The 21,429-nt window shown below is 38.6% G+C and overlaps 3 protein-coding genes across 7 annotated transcripts in view; 1 reads left to right on the forward strand and 2 right to left on the reverse strand.

The window, feature by feature from the left end:
- Window positions 1-15,668, forward strand: part of LOC128872317 (pro-resilin-like) — a 33,700-nt gene extending 18,032 nt beyond the window's left edge. The window contains exons 1-3 of one of the 3 annotated variants that reach the window (XM_054114899.1): window positions 12,738-12,943; window positions 13,574-14,250; window positions 15,398-15,668. In XM_054114899.1, coding sequence (XP_053970874.1) covers window positions 13,975-14,250; window positions 15,398-15,664 — 543 coding nt within the window. In that variant the 5' untranslated portion in view covers window positions 12,738-12,943; window positions 13,574-13,974 and the 3' untranslated portion in view covers window positions 15,665-15,668. Of the gene's footprint in view, window positions 1-12,737; window positions 14,251-15,397 lie in introns of those variants that run through there. The other 2 variants (XM_054114901.1, XM_054114900.1) reach the window with 2 other exon arrangements.
- LOC128872311 (septin-2) lies at window positions 5,478-12,679 on the reverse strand. 3 transcript variants are annotated; one of them, XM_054114878.1, is made up of 9 exons: window positions 12,456-12,679; window positions 12,091-12,267; window positions 11,588-11,680; window positions 10,362-10,527; window positions 8,669-8,819; window positions 8,158-8,323; window positions 7,423-7,591; window positions 6,597-6,678; window positions 5,478-6,137 (listed from the first exon to the last, which is right to left on the reverse strand). In XM_054114878.1, exons 1-9 carry the CDS (start codon window positions 12,463-12,465, stop codon window positions 5,976-5,978), a joined length of 1,176 nt encoding a protein of 391 aa, XP_053970853.1. In that variant the 5' UTR covers window positions 12,466-12,679; the 3' UTR covers window positions 5,478-5,975. The 3 variants fall into 3 exon arrangements, with proteins under 3 accessions (XP_053970853.1, XP_053970855.1, XP_053970854.1); XM_054114880.1 differs by having other exon boundaries at window positions 5,480-6,137; window positions 12,091-12,263; window positions 12,456-12,675; XM_054114879.1 differs by having other exon boundaries at window positions 5,485-6,137; window positions 7,435-7,591; window positions 12,456-12,664.
- A 114-nt stretch (window positions 15,669-15,782) lies between the features above and the next one.
- Window positions 15,783-20,958, reverse strand: LOC128872314 (fructose-1,6-bisphosphatase 1). The gene is made up of 4 exons (XM_054114890.1): window positions 20,288-20,958; window positions 18,932-19,396; window positions 16,186-16,375; window positions 15,783-16,082 (listed from the first exon to the last, which is right to left on the reverse strand). Exons 1-4 carry the CDS (start codon window positions 20,461-20,463, stop codon window positions 15,891-15,893), a joined length of 1,023 nt encoding a protein of 340 aa, XP_053970865.1. The 5' UTR covers window positions 20,464-20,958; the 3' UTR covers window positions 15,783-15,890.
- Window positions 20,959-21,429: the final 471 nt, after the last annotated feature.

Consider the following 21,429-nt stretch of genomic DNA (forward strand, 5'->3'; position numbering starts at 1 on the left):
TGCATCGAAGGACATTGACGCTGCCGCCTAGCGCGTAGCCTTCGCTACCGCGACCGCTCCGACGGTCTACGCGCGCTCTGATTGGTCGGGGTTTTCGCTTAATATCTCCTTAACGAAGCCCCATCCGACATTTTTGCAAAGGAAATTATTGTTCAGAATCGTCTCAGCTACCCCCCATTTCCGGCTCCTCCCCGACTTTTGGGACACCCTGTATATCGCACGAGTTATAAGAAGTCCAAGCGAAACCACGTTGTTCCGTGTATCTTGCGAAGACTATGCTGTTAGGAAAGTGTTGACTTTAAATTGGGACATCGGTTTGTCGTCATGAAAGAGTCGGGACGAAAGGGGAAGGAAAATAGCGGAATAGAGGAAATTTGTTTGATCCAAGCAACAGAACCGGCTTACGCGTACAAGCACCTCCGACTGCACGAGCCACGCTTTCCTCGTGACATAATATTATTTAACCCAGAATAATACCGTGTACGTTGCTTGCGTAACGATAGAATTCGCGTGCCGGTAATTCGCGACACGGCTACGAACGCGGGGCTGGTTCTTTTTATTATATAAACGTACGAGTTGCGCTGTACGAGTAACAACCGCCGCGAGGCGCAGCAGCGACTCCGCCGGCGCAGAAAGTTTTCTTCGTGGAAACCAGCGAAGTTTTCAGACGGCTTCCGGCCGAATCGACCGACTACCGACCGACGAAAGAACGCCGAAACGAAGATAATGCTATGCAGAGTACGACGTTAAAACGTTCTATGCAGCATTGGTATTCCAGAAAGCGCGCACACGCTTCTCATCGAAGAGCAACGAGGAAAGTCGGAGAATGTCGTGCCGTTGCATCGCTAACGCGATTCTTTGCTCATGATTCCACTTTCGTGAGTCCTCGTGATTCCCCGTAACTCGTGGCTCGCGATTCGGCCCTAAAGGTCGACGAGAAACGCGAGTTCCACTCACTTACGTAACTCTGTTTCTTCTCTTTTACTTCGGTCTTCTCACTTGTTGCTACCACAGTCACCCTCGAGATGAACATTATTTCGTGCAATTTATATGTAGAAAATACTATCGGCAATTCAATTTTGAAATCCCTACTGTAAACGATAACTTCAACCACGAAATTCCTACATTCGTAGAAATAAAATGTCGCTAGGTTTAGTGTTAAATGGTTCTTCATTTGCGTCACATCTGCTACTTGGTCGTTAGCGATAGATTCCGTTTGGGTTTCTATTTGGATAGTCGAACTACGTACCATTGTAGATATTCCAGCATTGTATACGGTGGGCGTAGAATGTATTCGTACACCGATCAATTTCTCAAGAAACTTTTGTGTGAAATTGTAGTTTCTTAACTTCTTTTTTTATAATTTATGATATTTTAAATATTCCCGGAAATTTCTAAGATAGATATAGTCCAAACAACATTTACCGGTTAATAGAATTTGTGAAATTCAGAAAAAAAATGCGAAAAGTGGGTAAAAGTATAGAATCAATAAGTATTTGTACGATTCTTATGACGAACCATTTGCAGTACAGTTTATAACGTAAACACATTAGTTTATGGCTCCATACGAATTAGAAAATATCAAATTTCCAGTAAAGTACTTTTGAAAGTGGCTCTAATAGAGAAATGGAAAAAGATCCCACTTTAAATATCTATATTTTTAGTTAATTTAGTTAATTTAATTAGAAGAGTTGCAATAATTATAAAATGAAAAGGAAATCCCACGAAGGAAGTATTATATACTTATAAATTAACGTGAATTTCTTTTTTTTTTTTAATGGAGTTAAAAATTAAACAGTCGTGCGAATACTTATTGCTTCAATATTTCTATCGATTAATTGGTTTTTTCTTGTCAATTTCGCAACTCACATAAATACCTAGTTTTTTGTAATCTATCTATTCCAGAGATTTCCGAGGATATGTGGAATGTCATTGTTTATAAAAAATAAGTTAATAAATTACAATTTTACATAGTTTTTTTGGAAATTGATCGGTGTACGAATAGCTTCTACACCCGCTGTAAGTATAAACTTTACTCGTTATAATCTTCTGCTTCTTCACGATCTTAAATGCGTCCTCGAAACGGGTTTCCAGTGTTTCCACTGTATAACTTTCAACGGGGCATACGTAAGCTGTACAATTTCCGATTTGCAGCATCAATTGCGATGACGCAACACGCACAGACCACTTCGCGAGAGGTACATACTCTCAACCGCTCCTGCAATTATGTTGACGCAACACCGAGAGACGGTCGGATTCGCTTTCTCTCATCTTTCTAGCGCTCGTCGCATCTTTCCATTATCCATTGTTCCAATGTGTCTCTCCATTCTTTCAGTAGTTCCGAATAAAGCAGGAAAAGATGATCTAGATGCAAGATGAGCGGAATCATTTACATTAATTGTGTACCAATCGCAAAACTTGCTAAGAACTAATGCAAACGTATTCTATATACATAAACGAAAGATTCGCTTTTTATAATACTCCGATACAACATTTTTTTTTTTAATGACACGAAGAACGTATTACAAATTCAACAAAATTCATTTACTTATATGCATCCTAGGTGTACAAAATTTGAAATGTCTTGTACTACTTATACAGATGGAACACACGTATACAAGGTGTTTCATTTAAAGTGGAATAGTTAAATATCTCACGAGGAGATGAAGCTAACAAAACAATGTTTTTACAAAAATTGTCTGGTACGAAGGGATAAATTATGTAGAGTAAGTAATCTTTTTCTAAGCGAAGTGCTGTGGGAGATTTGAAAAACGTATTAACTTTTTAAATGGAACCTTTAAGCGTTTTAATAAACATAGCTTAGTAAACTCGTATAATCCTGTCAGATAATCCGTTTTCCATGTTTGTAATCCAATAGTGTCGCGTAGAACTAGATTTACTGTAGCATAACAGACATAACAGTAACATAACTAATACGACAAGAATTTAGCTCGCAAGAAACTACCGTGTGGTCGTAAATGGTTGTAACACGAATGTCTTTCAGTACCAGTTATAACCACAGGTCTATAAATTAAATATCTACTTCATTTTGTTCATTTCAGATGAGGAGAACAGCTGGAATCGTGGCAGCCATTTTTTTTTTTACAGCGGTCTCTTTCGACAGTTCAACACGCGAAAAAAAATTATATTTCTGCTTGAAAGAATTTGTATGGTTTGTTTAAACACAATTCTGTAATTTAACGATCGAAAAAGAAAAAAGTCCAAGAAAATGGAAATAACTGGCCGTCACATAGTACGACCCCCTAATGTTGAACTAATGTTGAACTCTTTCCAATTTATCTCCAATTTATTTCCTGTCTGCGTGTGCTCCAAATGGCCAGACATAATTTTGACTATCTTTTGAAACTAGTTTTATTCTTTAAGGTTTGTCCTAAATAAACATCTGACTTGATGGACCAAATACCTCAAATCTACTATATATTTGTATATTTTCAATAATCTTTAAATAACGGTGTATCGTAAAATGCATTAAACTGAATTGTGATACCATTAGTAGAACTTAGTTATAAAATGTTTTGATTCGTCTGTCCAAGTCCCTTGGCATTAGACTCCTATTCAATGCTGTACTTCGTAAAGCATTCTCGGTTGCCTCGCATCGATGCTATTTTCGTAGCGTTTTTCATTTCTTGCATTTAAAATTTACAGGATAAAGATATGAAAATCAAATTTTACAGCATTAATAAAGAATATTTTATTATTGATATACACATTAAAGGAATAAACGTAAGTCTCCGATTTTAGTGATTCGTTGCACGATCATGGGGAAAAAAAACCTGGAAGACTGCGTCAGTTCGAAGATCGCATAATAAGTTGCTCTCGTTAGAATGAAGTCGAGAGAAAATATTTCGTTTTCGAAGAATCATGTGAATCAATTGTGTACTAATCGCAAAACTTGCTATGAACTAATACAAACGTATTCTATATATACGTACATAAACGAAAGATTCACTTTTTATAATACTCCAATACATTTTTTTTTTAATGACAAAAAGAACGTATTACAAATTAAAAAAAAATTCATTATTGAACCCTTCTCATTAGACTGTTCGTATAACCGGAAAACGTAATCACCTTGGCACACGATACAAAGTAGAATCAAGCTTATACGGTCGATCATGCATAACAGGGTCCGGCAAAGAAAGAATGCGAAGCAAGTACGGTCTCCGTACAACGTAATACATAAGCCGGATGGGTTCGTCTCGTGTTCCAAGTATTACTACAGTGATGTTCACGTGCCGAGACTGGCGATCCGCAAATGTTGCGCGCGACTAGCATCTTCGTCCACCTTCGCCCACCGGGTTTTGCCCCTTCCTTGCCTTTTCCATGGGAACGTTGACTTCGAGGCGTGGCGCCGGAACTCGAGAAACGTCCTAGCTCGGCAACGTCCTCGGAAATTACATGTGTCGACCGCGTTCCGTCGACAACCGCCCCTGCTACCGATCGTGTGATTAAATCTACGATCGTCAGCACCTGGTTCTTGTCCTCTCGCCGATCCGTCACCATTGGAAATACCTTCGACTACATAATGCCAGTTACTAACTTCAGGGCTTACGTCAACATCTTGTGCCGACATGTGGACCAATATGGATTACAGAGTGCTCCATAAGTTTAGTCCGAGGGTCGCTCCTATGGCTGAGGGCCATACCCGAACCCACCCGAAGGTGATGGGTTTGTAAAACGACAAACAGGCGCCTAATAACTGATTATTAGTACCAGTTACCACTGGTAAGGGTTCTTATTCTAACGAACCCACACAGACCGACCGACCGGGAAAGAGAATGGAAAGACAATAGGCCCGCAGGAAAACTCGGATGTTTTGAGTAGGGCTGTTCAAGTATCCGAAGAAATCAAGCCGAGTTCGAATCGATTTTATTTGTATCGTTCTTTTTTGTACGCATTTCCCGCACCTTAGCCTTCTGCCATTGCATACGTAGTTAACTAATAGTATAAATAATAAGAAAAACACATTGCCAAAACTGCACCTTATTATTTAAATTTTATAGAATTGCTTTCCTGTTTACCAACTTACCATTCCGTCTTCTGGCAATCGTTATCCCGATTATTTATCGTTTTGTTAAGCGATAAATAATATAAAAACGAATTCGCCAGAACTGCACCTTGTCGTTAAAATTTAAACAATTTTTATACAACTTCGTCGACTTCTGGCAACATTTAAGCCCCGACCTAGACTTCTGGCAGTAGCTTTACGCGATTTCTACAGTTAAAAGCTACAACTACACACAATTTCAGGGCTGCACTCGAAAATTTTATTTCGATTAAAAATTAACACGTTTGATTGCCCGCCCACGCTTCCAGCCCCGGGAGCGACTTCTGGCTACAGCGCTATTGTCTTTGTTATCTAGTAAGGAGTGTTTTTAGATACAAATTTTCGCTGCACCTTATCATTCCTGATTTTCGTAGCTCTTCAGCTTCAGCTCTCGTAGATTTTCAGTCTTCCAGCTCTTATACCAACGCGTGCGAGTAGAGCTGTCGCCGTTACGCGACAGCCAATTGAGCTGCCTCGCCAACTCCTGAGCAACGGACAATAGGTCGCCCCTCCAATAAACATTTAACTAACTAACTCGTTGTTTCTCTGGCAATCTTTTTATTTGTTCCCGCTATTCTTCTTTCCGTACCCTTTATATGTACAGTACAATTATCGTTTGCTTATACAAGTGCGCGTGAGATATCAAATACTGTTGTAGAGACACGATAGTTTGAGTAATATACATACATACATATAAAAGTGTAAACCTAGCGTAAATAAATCGACTCATAAACCCGACTGTTCTCCTAACAGTTAGTCCGACTAACGTTACATCACTTATACGTACAGTGGCGTATAAAATTCTTTGGTTTCGTTTCTTTAAATACGTAGTTTAACAATCTTGTGCGTATTCACGTAGAACCAACTGGAATACTGGTCGACTAATTCGTAGTGATAATTTGAGGATTTAAACATCTATAATACTGTTGCGTTTCTTCTCGACGTCCGTGGCATCCAAATCGTTTCCCAAACTACCAACTCTTCCTCTCAAGCCGATGCCGGGACCGACTTGTCCTGTCGCTTTTAACTTTTCTTGCATTTGCGCGAGAATATCCTGCATTCTTCTTATCTGTAAAAATTTGGAAGAACGTTACTGAAGTAGGGATTGAAATTGCTGCACGAGCCATCGTTCAAAATCATTGTGTAAATGTTCATTCGAAAAGAGCTGCGAGCAACCCAAATCATTTAACAATTAATAGATCGCGGATGTTTATGAACATTCATATTTCTACGGATACGGATGAAGAATTGAAATTGAACACGTTGACTGCCAGATAAATATTCTTGAAAATTTCTGCTACAATTAAATATTATTTAGAATATTGGAGACTACATAATCAAACGTTTATCGTGGTATTTATTTTTGTAACTTCATCAAAATTCATGAATTTCATTCAAATTCACTTCCTTTCATGCTTGACTTTCAGAATTAATTTTTTTACTTCTTCGGTGAAAAGCACTGGCGTGGCGATCAACGTGTTAAAAATGATAGTTAAATATATAAATTTCACTTCCTCCTTTTCCTTACCTCTTCGTCCTTCTGCAAGAGTAAACGGTCCGTGTCGGATATACTATTTTCGAAATGCGGTCCCGAGTCTCTCTTCAGTTTGCTATAAACAGATGAAATCCATCCATGTTTATGCCGATCAATAGACCCGTTCGATAGATTCAAAATGTTAAACTGAATTAGAAGGACGAAAGGAGAAACCAGAAGATAGAGGGATGCAATATACACACATCAAAACAGAATAAAGTAGTACAGTAAAGTCTCCATAAATGCACAAATATCTCTACCATAAATGCACTGAAACCATCCCCACCAACCGGAGGGTATACACCTTGGGATGTCAAGGTGTTCGAACGTAGAGAAAGACAGTGAATAAAGAAGAGGACGGAGCGAAAACACCGGGGTATGTCGGCGAGACAATTTAATGCAACGGTGAAACTTTTATATTATTAACTTTTTTTGTTGTAAAACTTTTACCATCGTGTTCCTGACATTTTTCTGATTAAAACGAGACCAAACACGACGTAATTCGTAACATATTTACTTGTAACAACTTATTATGTATTATACAGGGTGTCCCAAAAATGTTGGAGTTCCTTGAAAGGGGTGGTTCGGAGGGGGGGGGGGTGGGAGGTGGTTTGAAACAACTTTTTCCTTAGCGAAAATGTTGTTCGGGGCTTCGTTAAAGAGATATTAACGGAAAACTCCGACCAATCAGAGCGCGAGTATGCTGGCGGAGGAGTTATGATTATTTAAATTTCCGACGCGAAATCCGCCATTTATTTCTGAAATATTCTCATACATCCGGAGTAAGGTATAACCTAGTGAAAATGAAATACTTATTTACATGCGTAAATACCTCCGTTCCCGAATCGCTTGCTGGGAAATTTGGGAAATGCATTGCGCTCGGAAATTCTCGTAATGCACATCCTGCGTAACATCTTTGAGATCTTGCATGTGCGTCGATATCAGCATCGTTCTTAGTTTGACGAAATCACTGTGCTTCGGGTTCTCCACTGCGCTCGGTTGAAAATAAAATGTTAATCACTTCGATGATTAACATTTTCGTGGTAATTATACATAGTGGTTAACAATTTCGTGGTAAATTTCGTAAAAAATTATGATGCTCGGTCAAAGTTTTCTATGCTCAAATAAATGTCTTATATGCAGGTACTTTTCAGCTTTGCAGCGCACTTTTCAGCTTTGCAGCGCACTTATGCGTCTCTAACTTTTACAGTGGTTCACGTATTAACACTTTGTGCTCGAGTGGCGCCTCTAGGACGACATATGTAATTTAAAAGTAACTTTTCGAACGTACAATTTCAATTTTACTTATACCAGAATACAATTAATTATCAATTGAAAAAAATAATACACCGAGTCGTGAATGCTGGTAGATGATTCTTTTCGAAGTAGAGTTTTTGGTTTTACAGAAACTTATTATAAAAATGCCTCGAGCGCAAAGGGTTAACTCTTTTAACTCTGGTGGGACACATATATCCCCGTGAATATTTCTGATTGCCTTCACGCATGGCATCATTCGCCTTTGAGAATATTGGTAATACGAAGTCCAAGTAGTTACCTTCTACTACTCCCCAGGGATATTGGCGACCACGGACCTTCTTTCCCGCAACTTCGAGCACCGTTGAACTGCCGACCACAGCGAATGGAATACACGCCTTAAGCTCTTTATCTTGTTGCTTAAATTCCTCGTCTTCGTCACTGTCGCAGTCCGGAAACTGGTATATCTGCGTGCAAAGTATCAGGGATCCTTTTATACAGGGCCGTTTTGTTTAAAGCGACATGGATAAATTTCTTGTGGCGGGATAAATATATCGAAAAAATGATTTTTGCACAAGTTATTTGGTTCGAAGTGACAAATTATATGGAGCAAATAATTTTGTTGTAAATCAAGCAGTGAGGTTTAACATACAAATTAATTTTTTTAAATAGAAGTTATTTCACATTTTCATTTCAATTAAAATTTGCCCAGATCTGGCATCAACCCTGACAAAGTTCTTACTCAAAGGCCCTGAATCTCGTTTAATCGCATAAAATACCAAAACGAATTGAAAGGAAAGATTAGACGTTACCTGAATTTCGTGTTCTTCGATGTCAGCAAGGATGCGATCTTTCAATTTCTTCACTTCGTACGTAGTCAGTGTATCCGCCTTCGCTATCACGGGGACAACGTTCACTTTACGATGCAATCGTCTGAGTATTTCCAAATCGAGCTGCCTGAGTCTACGTAAAGAGGAAGGAAAAGGGGAGCAAAAAAAGTGATATTGGCAAGCTCGTAAGGGAAGTAAACGATCTGTAGCTCGAGTTGAGAATCAGAGAACTGAACAGAGATGAAGATCATCATTAATGTAACGTAATGGCATGCAAATTAGACGCGAAGTGGGCCGTTGGTTGTTGTTGAGTTTTTTTAGAATTTTGTTTGTTTTTTTTTGTTTCGACGTGGATGATCTACCCTGAAACTACGTTTTTTAAGTCTGTGATGAAGAGATCTCTAGAGATAATGAAGCAATCTGTTAGGTCTAGCGGAAAGTTCTGTCCGTTTTTAGAATGAAACAAAATAATAAATTTCTCATACCTCGAATCAATTTTATTGGATAACGTAATTTTTATTATTATTTATGACACCTTGCCAGTGTGATTGCAATTTGTATATCATTTTTAACGAATATTAGACGGTAGACCTAATACTTCAAATTTAATTGAGCATGTCCCAAAAACATTGATCTATGGCTGGTACTAGAATTATCGTTACATCTACATTCCCATTTCATTTTTTTACAACGACAACGTTTCGTCGAATTTTAGGCTAAATAGAAGAATTTTTCTTATAAAGAAAAAACACACGTAGGCACATTTATACAGGGTGTCTCAAAAATATTGGAAGTCCTTGAAAAGAGTGGTTCGGGGGGTGATTTGAAACAACTTTTTCCTTAGCGAAAATGTTGTCCGAGGCTTCGTTAAGGAGATATTAACGGAAAAGACTGACCAATCAGAGCACGAGTATCACGGCGGAACGCCCGCGGTAGGCGTAGGCTACGCGCTAGGTGACCGCCCTCCACCAGCGTACTCGCGCTCTGATTGGGCCGGAGTTTTCTGTTAATATCTCGTCAACGAAGCGTCGGACAACATTTTCACCAAGGAAAAAGTTGTTTCAAATCACCTCCCGAACCACCCCTTTCAAGGAGTTACAACATTTGTGGGACACCCTATATATACAGGGTGGAGGTGATTTGAAACAACTTTTTCCTTAGCGAAAATGTTGTACGTGGCTTCGTTGAGGAGATATTAACGGAAAACACTGACCAATCAGAGCGCGTAGCCTACGCTACTGCGGGGCGGTCCGACGGCATACGCGCGCTCTGATTGGTCAGTGCTTTCCGTTAATATCTCCCCAACGAAGCCTCGGACAACATTTTCGCTAAGGAAAAAGTTGTTTCAAATCACCTCCCGAACCACCTCTATCAATCTGCTACAACATTTTTAGGACACCCTGTATATAAAAAGAACCTACTTGAATTTTCTGTTTCATATGATCCCTGGCGCCATTTCTTTCAATGCCGAGAATCTTTGTTCATTTTAGATGCCTATAAATAACAGCTTACAAATGAGAAAGCTTTTATGATTCTCATATGCACCGTAGAGAAACCAACGAGAAAACATGATAAATTAAAACTCTTTCAGGGCCAATACTTTAAGAAACTTGAGTTACAGTTTACGTACTTCCCTTATCAATAAAAAATGGAAATCAAAGTCGAGCCCGCATACCCGTGACCGTAAGGAGGGATAAAGTATAAACAACAGTGTACTCGGTTATCCTGAATGTTCTTCCTGTTTAGTCCGCTTTCGTCAGTAAAATATTGCCGAAACTGTTCGTCTATGTAGGCCGAGCACGCTTTCCAAGTGTCTTCACAGTTCACCGCATCGCCAAATCCTAAACACACCGACTTGATCGTTTGCATGGAAACAAGAGTTGATGCTCAATTAAAACTTGTAACATTTAATTAAATCTCTCATAATCCTTTTTAGTCTCGCAGTATGGTTATTAGTCTTAGTTATTAGTCTTTAACTCCTGGCAATAATTCATTCATTAATATTATTTTCATAATCGTTATTCTTATTTATATCTTTTGCGATGCTTTTTATTACTACTTAGTCAATATTTAGATATTTAGTAATAAAATTAGTTTTACACCCCTTTTGGACTTTTTGGAATAGTAGAACTTATAACGAAATTATTTATTACTTTAAGAAATTACTGAAAGAATTTTTGTGTACGAGTATGATTTTAAAAATAAGAGAATTGTTTATATGCACCTCTTATTCGAACTCTGTAGCCACGTTTTTGTGTTCTTACTTTTATTTTCTAAACCTTTCTTGTTTGTTTAATATATTAAATATACAATGTATATATAATGTATATATTACATAGGACAGCTGTGTTTTATTTCGGTATAATTAGGTATAATTAACCTCAACAAATTCCACAGTGAAAAATTACCGTTTAAAAGAAAATGCCATATCCCAAAGATTTCTGTGCGAAATGATTTAAAAGTATTACCAAATATGTTTCAAAACGTATCTAAAATATTCTCGAAGTTCCATAAACGTTTTTATAAACTCTTCTCTGTAAAAAATAAATATCCCGAAATACACTCAGTATTTAGCCTTCTAATCTACATAGTTTCCCTCCACGTGTAGTAATACGTTGAAAAAAAAAACCGTATTGCAAAGACCTAACGGTGTTCCCCACCGAACGTCCTAAACATCTTCAGACAGAAATCCCCCCTTCAAACCTTCTCAAACCTTCTCAAACCTTCTCAAACCTTCTCAAACCGTCTCAAACCTTCTTAAACCGTCTCAAACCTTCTCAAACCTTCTCAAACCATCTCAAACCTTCTATGATTTTAAGGTTCAACGGGGCACCAATTTCTTAACTGATGATTCCGTGTACATTTTAGTCGTTCAAACGTAGAGCAACAAAGGGGCCATACCTGGTGTATCAACAATTGTCAAACGTAATCTGACACCGCGTTCTTCGATGTCCATCGTCTTCTTCTCTATCGTCGTTGTTTTTTCAATGCGTTCTATAAAATCAATGATTCGGGGTCAAGGTGCTGCTTAAGCCGGCGACTGACTTGCAACAGAACATTGTAAGTAATGTAACGCGAACATTCGCGGACAATTTGGCGGACTAGCGAGCGACGTACCGAGCCGTTCTTGCGCTCGGTTCGCGCTCGACCGTGCTCCACTGGTCTGTCGGTTTTTTTGACGAACCTCTCTGATCGTCTACTTTTCACCGAACTGAGTAGGAAGCATTGAGAGAGAATTCAGCCGAGAGTTCGAAGCGGGCATTCGTGATTCCAAAAAGGACCTTTAAATGTAACGTTGGCGTCGAACCGTAAAATTCGTGCCGAGCAGTTACATTAACAGCGTTCTGTTGCAAGTCGGTCGCCTGCTTTAGATCGCGAGTCTGTTATACACGTTCGCTACTAACCTGCGGCATCGGGTATGCGTCGTTCTTTGTAAAGATCTCCAAGAAACAGACTGTTTATCAAGGTGGATTTCCCAAGTCCGCTCTCTCCCAGTACCATCAGGGTGAACTCGAACCCCCTTTTAACCGATTTTCTGTGCACTTGCTCGGGTAAGGTTGCAAATCCGATATAGTCCCTGTCTTGATGAACAAGATAAAACGATTAAACGGTGTAAAGCTTTTCTCCTTTATTTATTGTTTCTTCTCTCCTTTTCGTTTCTTTCGTTTCCTACTGTCCGTCTCCATCCCCGTAATACTCTCTCCTCTCGCGTTCCCTCTCGAAAGAAGAGAAGAAGACGAGACCTAAAATCAAAGGCATACACACGTACCGCCGGACATATTCGCCACACGCGACGACACTTTGCCAGTGTCGAAATATCAACACTGAAAGACCGTTAGGATGGTGTTAGAGCACCGCACGGAACATGAATGAGGGTAGATCGCTACTGTTCTATCGCCCCCAGGATCCCGCTGCGCTGGCGCATTCGGCCCGACCGATCAATAACATACTCTACTGTGAATTCCAGCCTGTACTTTTACGATAGTTCCATGCTTGCCAGACTCGCAGGTTTAACATGAGACGCATCATTTAAACACCTGGAATTAATTGTTTTTCTGCTTGAAATCACTTTAACCTTTTAACCACGGAATTATGTTTCGTACGTCCCTCGTGGGTGGCGTAATTAGAATCAAGAAATGATTATTACATTGTACGAAAGTACGAGAAATGCTTTTGTTATAAATTTTATGAACAAAAGGAACACAGAGAACGCATACATTATTTTCTATATGAAATTAACGATTCATTGTTGAAAAGGTTATTCTTATTTATTGCAATATTAGTCTATGATGTATGAAGATATATGAGAATATACAGGGTGTCCCAAAAAATGTTGAAACGGGTGGTTCGGGCGGTGATTTGAAACAACTTTTTCATTAGCGAAAATGTTGTCCGTGTAGTTGTCCGAGTTTTTAGTAACCTAAAAATACTTTCATTTCTGCGGGTGTGTTTTGCTCGACTTTTGTTCGACTTTGGACGCTCATATTATTAAATATCAACACACTGGTCCAGTCACGACCAGAGCACCCTTCGTTGGACCTTCCTCTTTCGAATGAGCCCTCATTCAGCCCAAAATATGCTAATATAAGCGCGAAAAGCGAAAAATCCCGAACCCCTTTTTCGCTGCATTACTCTGTGTGTGTGTGTGTGTGCGCGCGCGCGCGCGCGTGTGTGTGTGGGACTCGATTTATGGGTTCCTATATCGCTAAACATGTTTATGTAAGGGATTTCAAAATGTCTTTACTGATGAAATATAACTTTAATCATTCTCCACACAAAGTGGAAAGCATTTCAACGATTCAGGAACTGTCACGAGCACGCCGAATAAATGATTGCTGCTGTATAGCCAGAAAGACAATGCGGTTTTATTATTAACTATAATTATAGGTATGGATCCGTATTAAAGTTCCCCCAAATAACTGTGATTCCATCTCGATTTCGTCGCACCCGCAACCAGAAGCCTGGTATAAAATCCACTGGCTTCGTAACATTAAGCTATTTTCTTTGGTGAAGTCTCCCGGGATCGTGGCAACTTGCTAATGATTCGAAAGGTTTGTAAAGCTATTCGTATTCGCCATTATTTGCATAAATTGACCCATTTTATATTTGGTGGTTTCGAGTGTGTCGAGTTGTCGAAAATTGTACAGTTCGGGACGAGGTGTCCATGTATTCGTATTTAGAAAAGTCAACGAATACACGGTACCGTTTTCGATCGACTTCGAAAAGAAGGAGGTTACTCAATTCGACATATATATATTTTTTTTTTTAATTATTTTTTTTTTTTATGTATGTTACTCGATCACGCCGAGATGGCTCGACCAATCGGAACGAAACCTGTTGCATCTTGTAGAGCATGTCTCCGGTGTGGTCCCGTTATAACAAAATTTCGGGATTTCTCATTTTTTACCCGTTCTGTTTGTTATATACAGGCACTCGTATTAGCGACGATGTTGGCAGGCATTTTGAGCGAACCTCAAGGTCCTGGCTACCTTCCGCCAACACCATCACGTCCACCCATTGGAGGGGGAGGTGGTAATAGTGGCCATCCAGACGAGTGGGCTGGTGTAAGTAGTCTTTCATTTTTTTTAACCGACTTCAAAATGGAGGAGGTTACTTAATTCGACATTTTTTTTTTGTAAACGTAAGTTACTCGATTACGTCGAGATGGCTTGACCAATCGGGATGAAACCTGTTGCATCTTGTAGAGCATGGCTTCGGGGTGGTCCCATTATCAAGACATTTTGGGATTCTCATTTTTTACCCGTTTCTTTTTTGCAAAATACCGAAAAATTTTGTACAGCTTCTCACTCCGAGACCGATGGATCAATCGGATTGAAACCTCTCGCATCCGATAGAGTATCGCTGCCACTTGGTTCCATAAAAAAAACATTTGACCTTGGAAACCTAAAACCATTGGAAAACGTTTGACAACCTACCGAACACGTAGAATTGCACTAAAATTCATTGTTTAACACAGTTCCAATCGATTCCATAGGCTGGAACGCTCGATATTCTCACTTATAGGAAACCGACGCCAACGGTATCGCAGCGACCTGAAACCTTTGGAAAACGTGTGATAACGTACCGAACACGTAGAATTGCACTAAATTTCATTGTTTAACACAGTTCCAATCGATTCCATAGGCTGGAACGCTCGATATTCTCATTTATAGGAAACCGACGCCAACGGTATCGCAGCGACCTGAAACCTTTGGAAAACGTTTGATAACGTACCGAACACGTAGAATTGCACTAAATTTCATTGTTTAACACAGTTCCAATCGATTCCATAGGCTGGAACGCTCGATATTCTCACTTATAGGAAACCGACGCCAACGGTATTGCAGCGACCTGAAACCTTTGGAAAACGTGTGATAACGTACCGAACACGTAGAATTGCACTAAATTACATTGTTTTGCACTTTATTAATTGCACTCAACGAAGCCACGGACAATATTTCAAATCACCTCCCGAACCACCCCTTTCAAGGTGTTACAAATTTTTGGGACACTCTGTATTTTCATATGTCTACGGTTACGCTCCGATCACTGTATGAAGAGTAGGTTCGAGTGGTCCATGCGCTATATGGTCGAAGATCCAATCGTAACAACTTACCATTGTACTACATATGAGAATTCTCTTAACTGTAGTACTTTATTCGGCGACTTTAATGAAACAGCCTTATTTACCCAGTAACCACTTTTTCGTAGGATCCGGCGAATTACGAATTCTCGTACGAAGTGCAAGACGCAGGAGCCGGGTTAGACTTTGGTCACCACGAATCAAGAAAAGACAACGAGGCGAGTGGAACGTACCACGTGTTGTTGCCAGACGGTCGAACACAAATCGTCGATTACGTTGCCGACGGTGGCGGGTATCGTCCAATGGTACGATACGAGGGCACAGCAACGTACCCAGCTCCGGGACCTCCATCATCGGGCGGTGGATCAACCAGTAACGAGGGATACAGATATTAATCGATTATTCAAAAACAGTCCCCCCAATAAAGATAAAAAACGAAGATTTGTCAGGCAGTGGAGTTATTTCGGAAATAAGAAGAGGAATAATTTCTCGCCCGAATAAACAAACATGACGTACGATCAGAATTCATAAAACACCGTTATACTCGTAATATCAACAAATTATTCGATTAAATAAAATTTTTAACGCGTTCTCCCGCTTCTTAATTGCTTCCTCGACGTTTCACGACGTCTTGTGCTTCTGAATGAACTGCAACACTTCCTCGACATCCTCTCGTGATCCCAAAAATATGGGGGATCTTTGATGAATGGTCTCGGGTACCACGTTTAAAATATCAGTTTCCCCGTTTGATGCTAAACCGCCGGCTTCCTTAAGTATGTAAGCCATTGGGATACATTCGTATAAGAGTCGAAGCTGCAAATAAACGTTCGCGTTTCGTTGTGTTAATAAAAGAAAATAAAGGAAAATTAAATGTGTAAAGAAACGAAAGTAGGAATGAGATCGTTGAATCAGATACCTTGCCAGTTGGGTGAGTTTTGGTTGCCGGATAGAGAAATATTCCTCCATATTTGATTGTCCTGTGCACATCAGCGACCATGGAGCCCACATATCTCGCACTGTACGGTTTTCCACTGGTGGGGTATTTTTTAGAACGGATATACTCTTTAATGGATGTATCCCAGATACTCTCGTACCCTTCGTTGATACTGAAATAATGACTTCCTATTATAAATTACGAATTTTTTCTGGATTTTCTTCCTTCTTTCTATGTTCTCTTTCCACGAAGGTTCAATCTATATGAAAGTATTGAAATTTTATATTACACACTCTTGACCAATAATAATTTCCATACACCAGCGCACCTGTAACTTTTCCAAGGAAAGACGAACGTAATTAATGCCTGTGGAACATAAACGAGTCGAACTGCTATTGCAAGTTTGCAGTCATTTCATCAGGCGATTAAGTGATGCGACCATTTAACGGTTATAATATAATGGAATTTAATGATGCAATGATTTACCGTTGTAAAGATGAATTTGAATAATTAAACAATTTAGCGAGTATACAATAAACATAGCGAGTACTATTGAACAATTGTGTATTCCTGATTGTATAAATTTAGAGAAATAATTGGTAATTGATCGTAATAATTACATTAATAATGTGATTCAAGTATAATATTGAATTTGTAGATATTAGGTCATATTTTGTCATTAGAGAATTTAAAAAAAAAATATTTAATCGTATTTAGTGTTCGTTTGTTGTAGTCGGTTAAATTTAGTTTTAAAAGATTCTTCTTTTCCTTTTCTTGGCGAAACTCTTCGTTCGAATCGCGCGCCATACACGACAATAATTCGCAGCAGCGCATCTTGAACGCGCTTTGTTAACGGCAGAGATGGGCAAAACCCTAGGCTTCGATTAAATCGGAAGTTTCCCGATGTGTTTGTCTCGTTTCTTTCTCTGGAAAATGTTCGAAAGAGGAAACGAGACGAACATATCGGCAAACTTCAGATTTATTCGAAGCCTAGGGTTTTAACAGAATTCCGAATTGACTTCAGCGACAGTCGCGGAAAAAGTAGGAAACTCCGGGACAAGGACAGAGAGGGCGATACAACAATTGCAGGAGAGACGAGGACGGAGCGATTAGGGTAGCGTGATTTTTGTCCAGGATATTGAAGCAAAGAAGCAATCTTTTCTAATAATTCTGATTTTAATATATTCGTTACACCTTGGCGGATGCGACTGCAAGGCCTGATTTTGCAATTTCGGCCTTAATACTTTATAAACAATGAAAGTACGTTTTTCTTTTTCTTATAGAAGAAATTTGTTTACATATACTTTTTCCAACATCAGGCCTTGGAGTCGCATCCGCCAAGGTGTAACGAATATATTAAAATCAGAATTATTAGAAAAGATTGCTTCTTCGCTTCAATATCCTGGACAAAAATCATGCTACCCTAATCGCGCTGTCCTCGTCTCTCCTGCAATTGTTGTATCGCCCTCTCTGTCCTTGTCCCGGAGTTTCCTACTTTTTCCGCGACTGTCGCTGAAGTCAATTCGGAATTCTGTTCTGACTCCTGCGCACCCATGAGAGACGCCATTATTAGTTTACTCTTGGCACGATCGTCACGTGTTTCCTCTGTTCTGCGCTTTTCTGTATTTTCATGCCGTTCACACGAAGTTTGATTCAATTTCAGTCCACGCGATTGCTTTATTCTACTCGATTAATCATAGTTAACGTATTATGTATTAATCATAGTATTAGTGTTGTTACTCGATGTAAATACTCTGTAGAATCCGTGTGTTCGTTCTTTATAACTTTGTAAATAACTGTGCGCTGTTTTCTCGTTATCATTACACAATCAACTCTATAGTTTAACTCAAGGTGTGTATGCCATTATTCAGAACTCTCGGACCACAAAAACTCTGAAACACTTTTGTTTAAAAGCCCCATGCTACGCTTCTGTCACTTGAATTAAAAACTATATGATCTAATACGTGTACCTGTTAATACCATTAACCTATAAATAACATTAATTCATTAAGACCTACAGAAAAGAACATAGAAACGAATGAAGAAAAATCGGGAAAAAACATTTCTTGCCCGGGGCGCCAATATTGCTAAAATCGACCCTGACTGTAGCTTAAGTAAAAATATTCACTCGTCATTTTTTTTAGGTTAAACTTTCATTTTGGTTAAAACTGATGAAATCTTGTAGTTTTTGCCCTGAAAAGTGCGAAAATGCAAGTTAAAAGTTTAGGTACAAACTTTGAGAGGTTTGTACGACGCCATATTGCCTCTACCCATCCTCTTATTGGTTCACACGGATGACCGTTCAATTCGCACCTCTGTTCAAGCCTTCGTTTCTTTCATATTTCTTCCGAGTGTTTGAAGTAACGAAAAAATAAGTTCAGGAGTCTAGGAATTAAGGATTAAGAATTAAGGATGCTATTTAAATTGTGTAAAAGGTTTTTTAAGTGAATACACACTTACACACATCTTTATGTACTCGTATCTTTTAAGCTACTGGTTTCCTAAACTTTTAACTTGCATTTTCGGACTTTTCAGGACAAAGACTATAAGATTTGATAAGTTTCAACCAAAAAGAAATGGGCCCCTGAGCCAAAGTTCAGCCTTTTTTCACGTTAAATTATTAACTTTCTAACTTCTCAAACTGATCTTCATTACAATGAATGTATGTATACATAAACTAAGTCTCAACCCGATGGTCATTACAATTAAGCATCCTTTCATTCAATACCTATATATTTCACCCCTTGAAGGAATTTTCATGTTTCTTTCCGTCAAGATAAATTCTCCGATTGCTGGATCGTAGATGAAGCCGTTAACTCCATGACCGATCGAGAGTACTATCATAGTCGCGGAACCATAAAGCGCATATCCGGCAGCAACCAAATTCTTTCCAGGTTGAAGGGCGTCTGCCGCCATAGGTCCCTTCGATTCATCAGGCTTCTTGTAAATACCAAAAATCGAGCCAACCGATACTAAACAATCTATATTGGAGGATCCGTCCAAAGGGTCAAAGCAAATTATGTACTTCCCCCGCTTTTCGACTTCCACTTCGATAGCTTCCGCATTCTCTTCACTCACGAGGAGGTAACTCTTAAACGTGGATGTTAACATATTTATGAACAACTCGTTGCTTAGAACATCCAGCTTCTTTACTTCCTCTCCTTGAACATTCTTAGATCCGGCTATTCCATACCTGTGCCGAATATTAAGAAACAATTAGCCGCTTACCAGATGTGCTTTAGAAATAAATTATAGACTTTGTACGGTAACATTAAATAATCTCATTCTGTCGAAGTAAAATCTGTAACCATAATTCAAATTGCGCGCGATTATTAATGCGCCATCTTTTTCAAACGTCCTCTATCAACTGGATAAATGAAGCTATATTCTCATTTGTTTTCAAATTTTTGAATGTGTCCGTGATATAAAAGCAAGGTATTTATTTAATATATTTTTAAAAAAAAATGGTTAAACATCTTTTTATAGAAACTGAAATTATTTTTCTTTGATGCTCTTATCTCTTTATTGTAACCCCGTGAAAGCTTATTTTTTTTTTTCATCTCTTGGCTATTTCAATAGTCAACATTTATTAAAGCAAAGTTGATAGAAAACCTTAAACAATTATAAAACCGATAATTTTCAAAATTTGTTTAAGTCGTTCGAGATACGTTCAAATATTACTAAAGACTACAACATATTCAAATTTCATTAAAATCTGAGGTGTTACTTCAAGAAGTATCAAATTTCACATGTAAAATAATTGCTATGCACAATATCGAAGAAATACGCAAATGACTCTACGCCAATGAACTATAGGCGCAATCAAACACGTATTGAACACTACTCTATTTAAAAAGCACATGCGAATTAACTTGTGCAGAGGATTAAAAAGGATAATAGTAACATTTGCCTTTTATAAAGTATTTCAGAGACAGAAAGTGCTTCTCAAGGGAATTAGCTCCAGGCCCCGATATATCTAGATCCGCTACTGCTTACCATCAGCTTTCCGTGTGTATAGTTTCTTCATTGAATATCCGTATGTATGTGTCCGCGTATGGGATAAAGTACACGATTAAGTACTTACATGCTAGCAATGCCGGCTTTTCTAACTGCCGAACTAACCGCCTTTACAGCGGTTTGTATGTTGTTTAAAAGTTGACTTAAATCTCCCGTGGCGGTTGGTATTTTCCGTTGCTCCGCGAGCACGAATCTCGTCAGGGTCATGCAGTCGGAATCAAAAGGAGATTCTTTGGAAGTCATGTTTAAGAAAAGTTATGTTCCTCTGGCCAACGGGGATTTAACAATGAGACTAAGCAAATACGTTCAGGCGTTGTCTTATATAAGGTCGACTGGCTTGGCGATACTCTATGTACACTTGGTTAGCTTATCGCCGAAGTGAAAGCGATAGAAGAAGGAAAACATCTCGTGCAATACGAACTAATTTATTTTAAGACTCGCTGCCGTTTACAAGTGCACCGGCTTATTCAACATCATTTTAAGAAATAAACGGTCAACTAAACGACGATACAAGCATTCGTAAATTTCTTTTTTTTTTTTTAAGTAAGAGGAAATAGGTTATTTATTATTTTTAAAACTAACAGTGTTAAAGTAACTAGCGGTGCTATTTCGTTTTTACCGTTTTAGTCAAAGTAGTATATTTCATTATCAACTTTTTCCGTTGAGTTTCTAACTTTAACAAATTTCTTCATGTTGATTAATGGTTCTTTTTCTTCGTTGGTACATTCTTATTTATGGTTGAATTAATTATTATAGTATATTATAATATATAAATATTATAGGAATAATTAGAAATAATTATTTATAGTAGAAATAATTTATGTAGAAATTTTACTTTTCGAAATTTGTTGGTTAACAGTGTTTTCTGTTAATATCTCCTCAACGAAGCTTCGGACAACATTTTCGCTAAGGAAAAAGTTGTTTCAAATCACCTCCCGAACCACCTCTTTCAAGGTGTTACAACATTTTTCGGACACCCTGTATGCATTGAATAGAGCTTATTATACATAACACACAAATTTTAATTAACGAAACAATAATTGGATTTTGCTAGTATTTAAGCGTTTGCATACAATAATTCATTGTTCTCAGCAGTTCTCTGTAAAGTATGTTGATTGTGATGTGTCATATATATTAATCATCACAATAATCACGAGAAAGTATAGATTACTCAGGCAATTGTCTTACATAACCATCATGTTATGCACA

The sequence above is a fragment of the Hylaeus volcanicus genome, chromosome 2, assembly GCF_026283585.1.
Source record: "Hylaeus volcanicus isolate JK05 chromosome 2, UHH_iyHylVolc1.0_haploid, whole genome shotgun sequence".
Classification (NCBI taxonomy): Eukaryota; Metazoa; Arthropoda; class Insecta; order Hymenoptera; family Colletidae; genus Hylaeus; species Hylaeus volcanicus.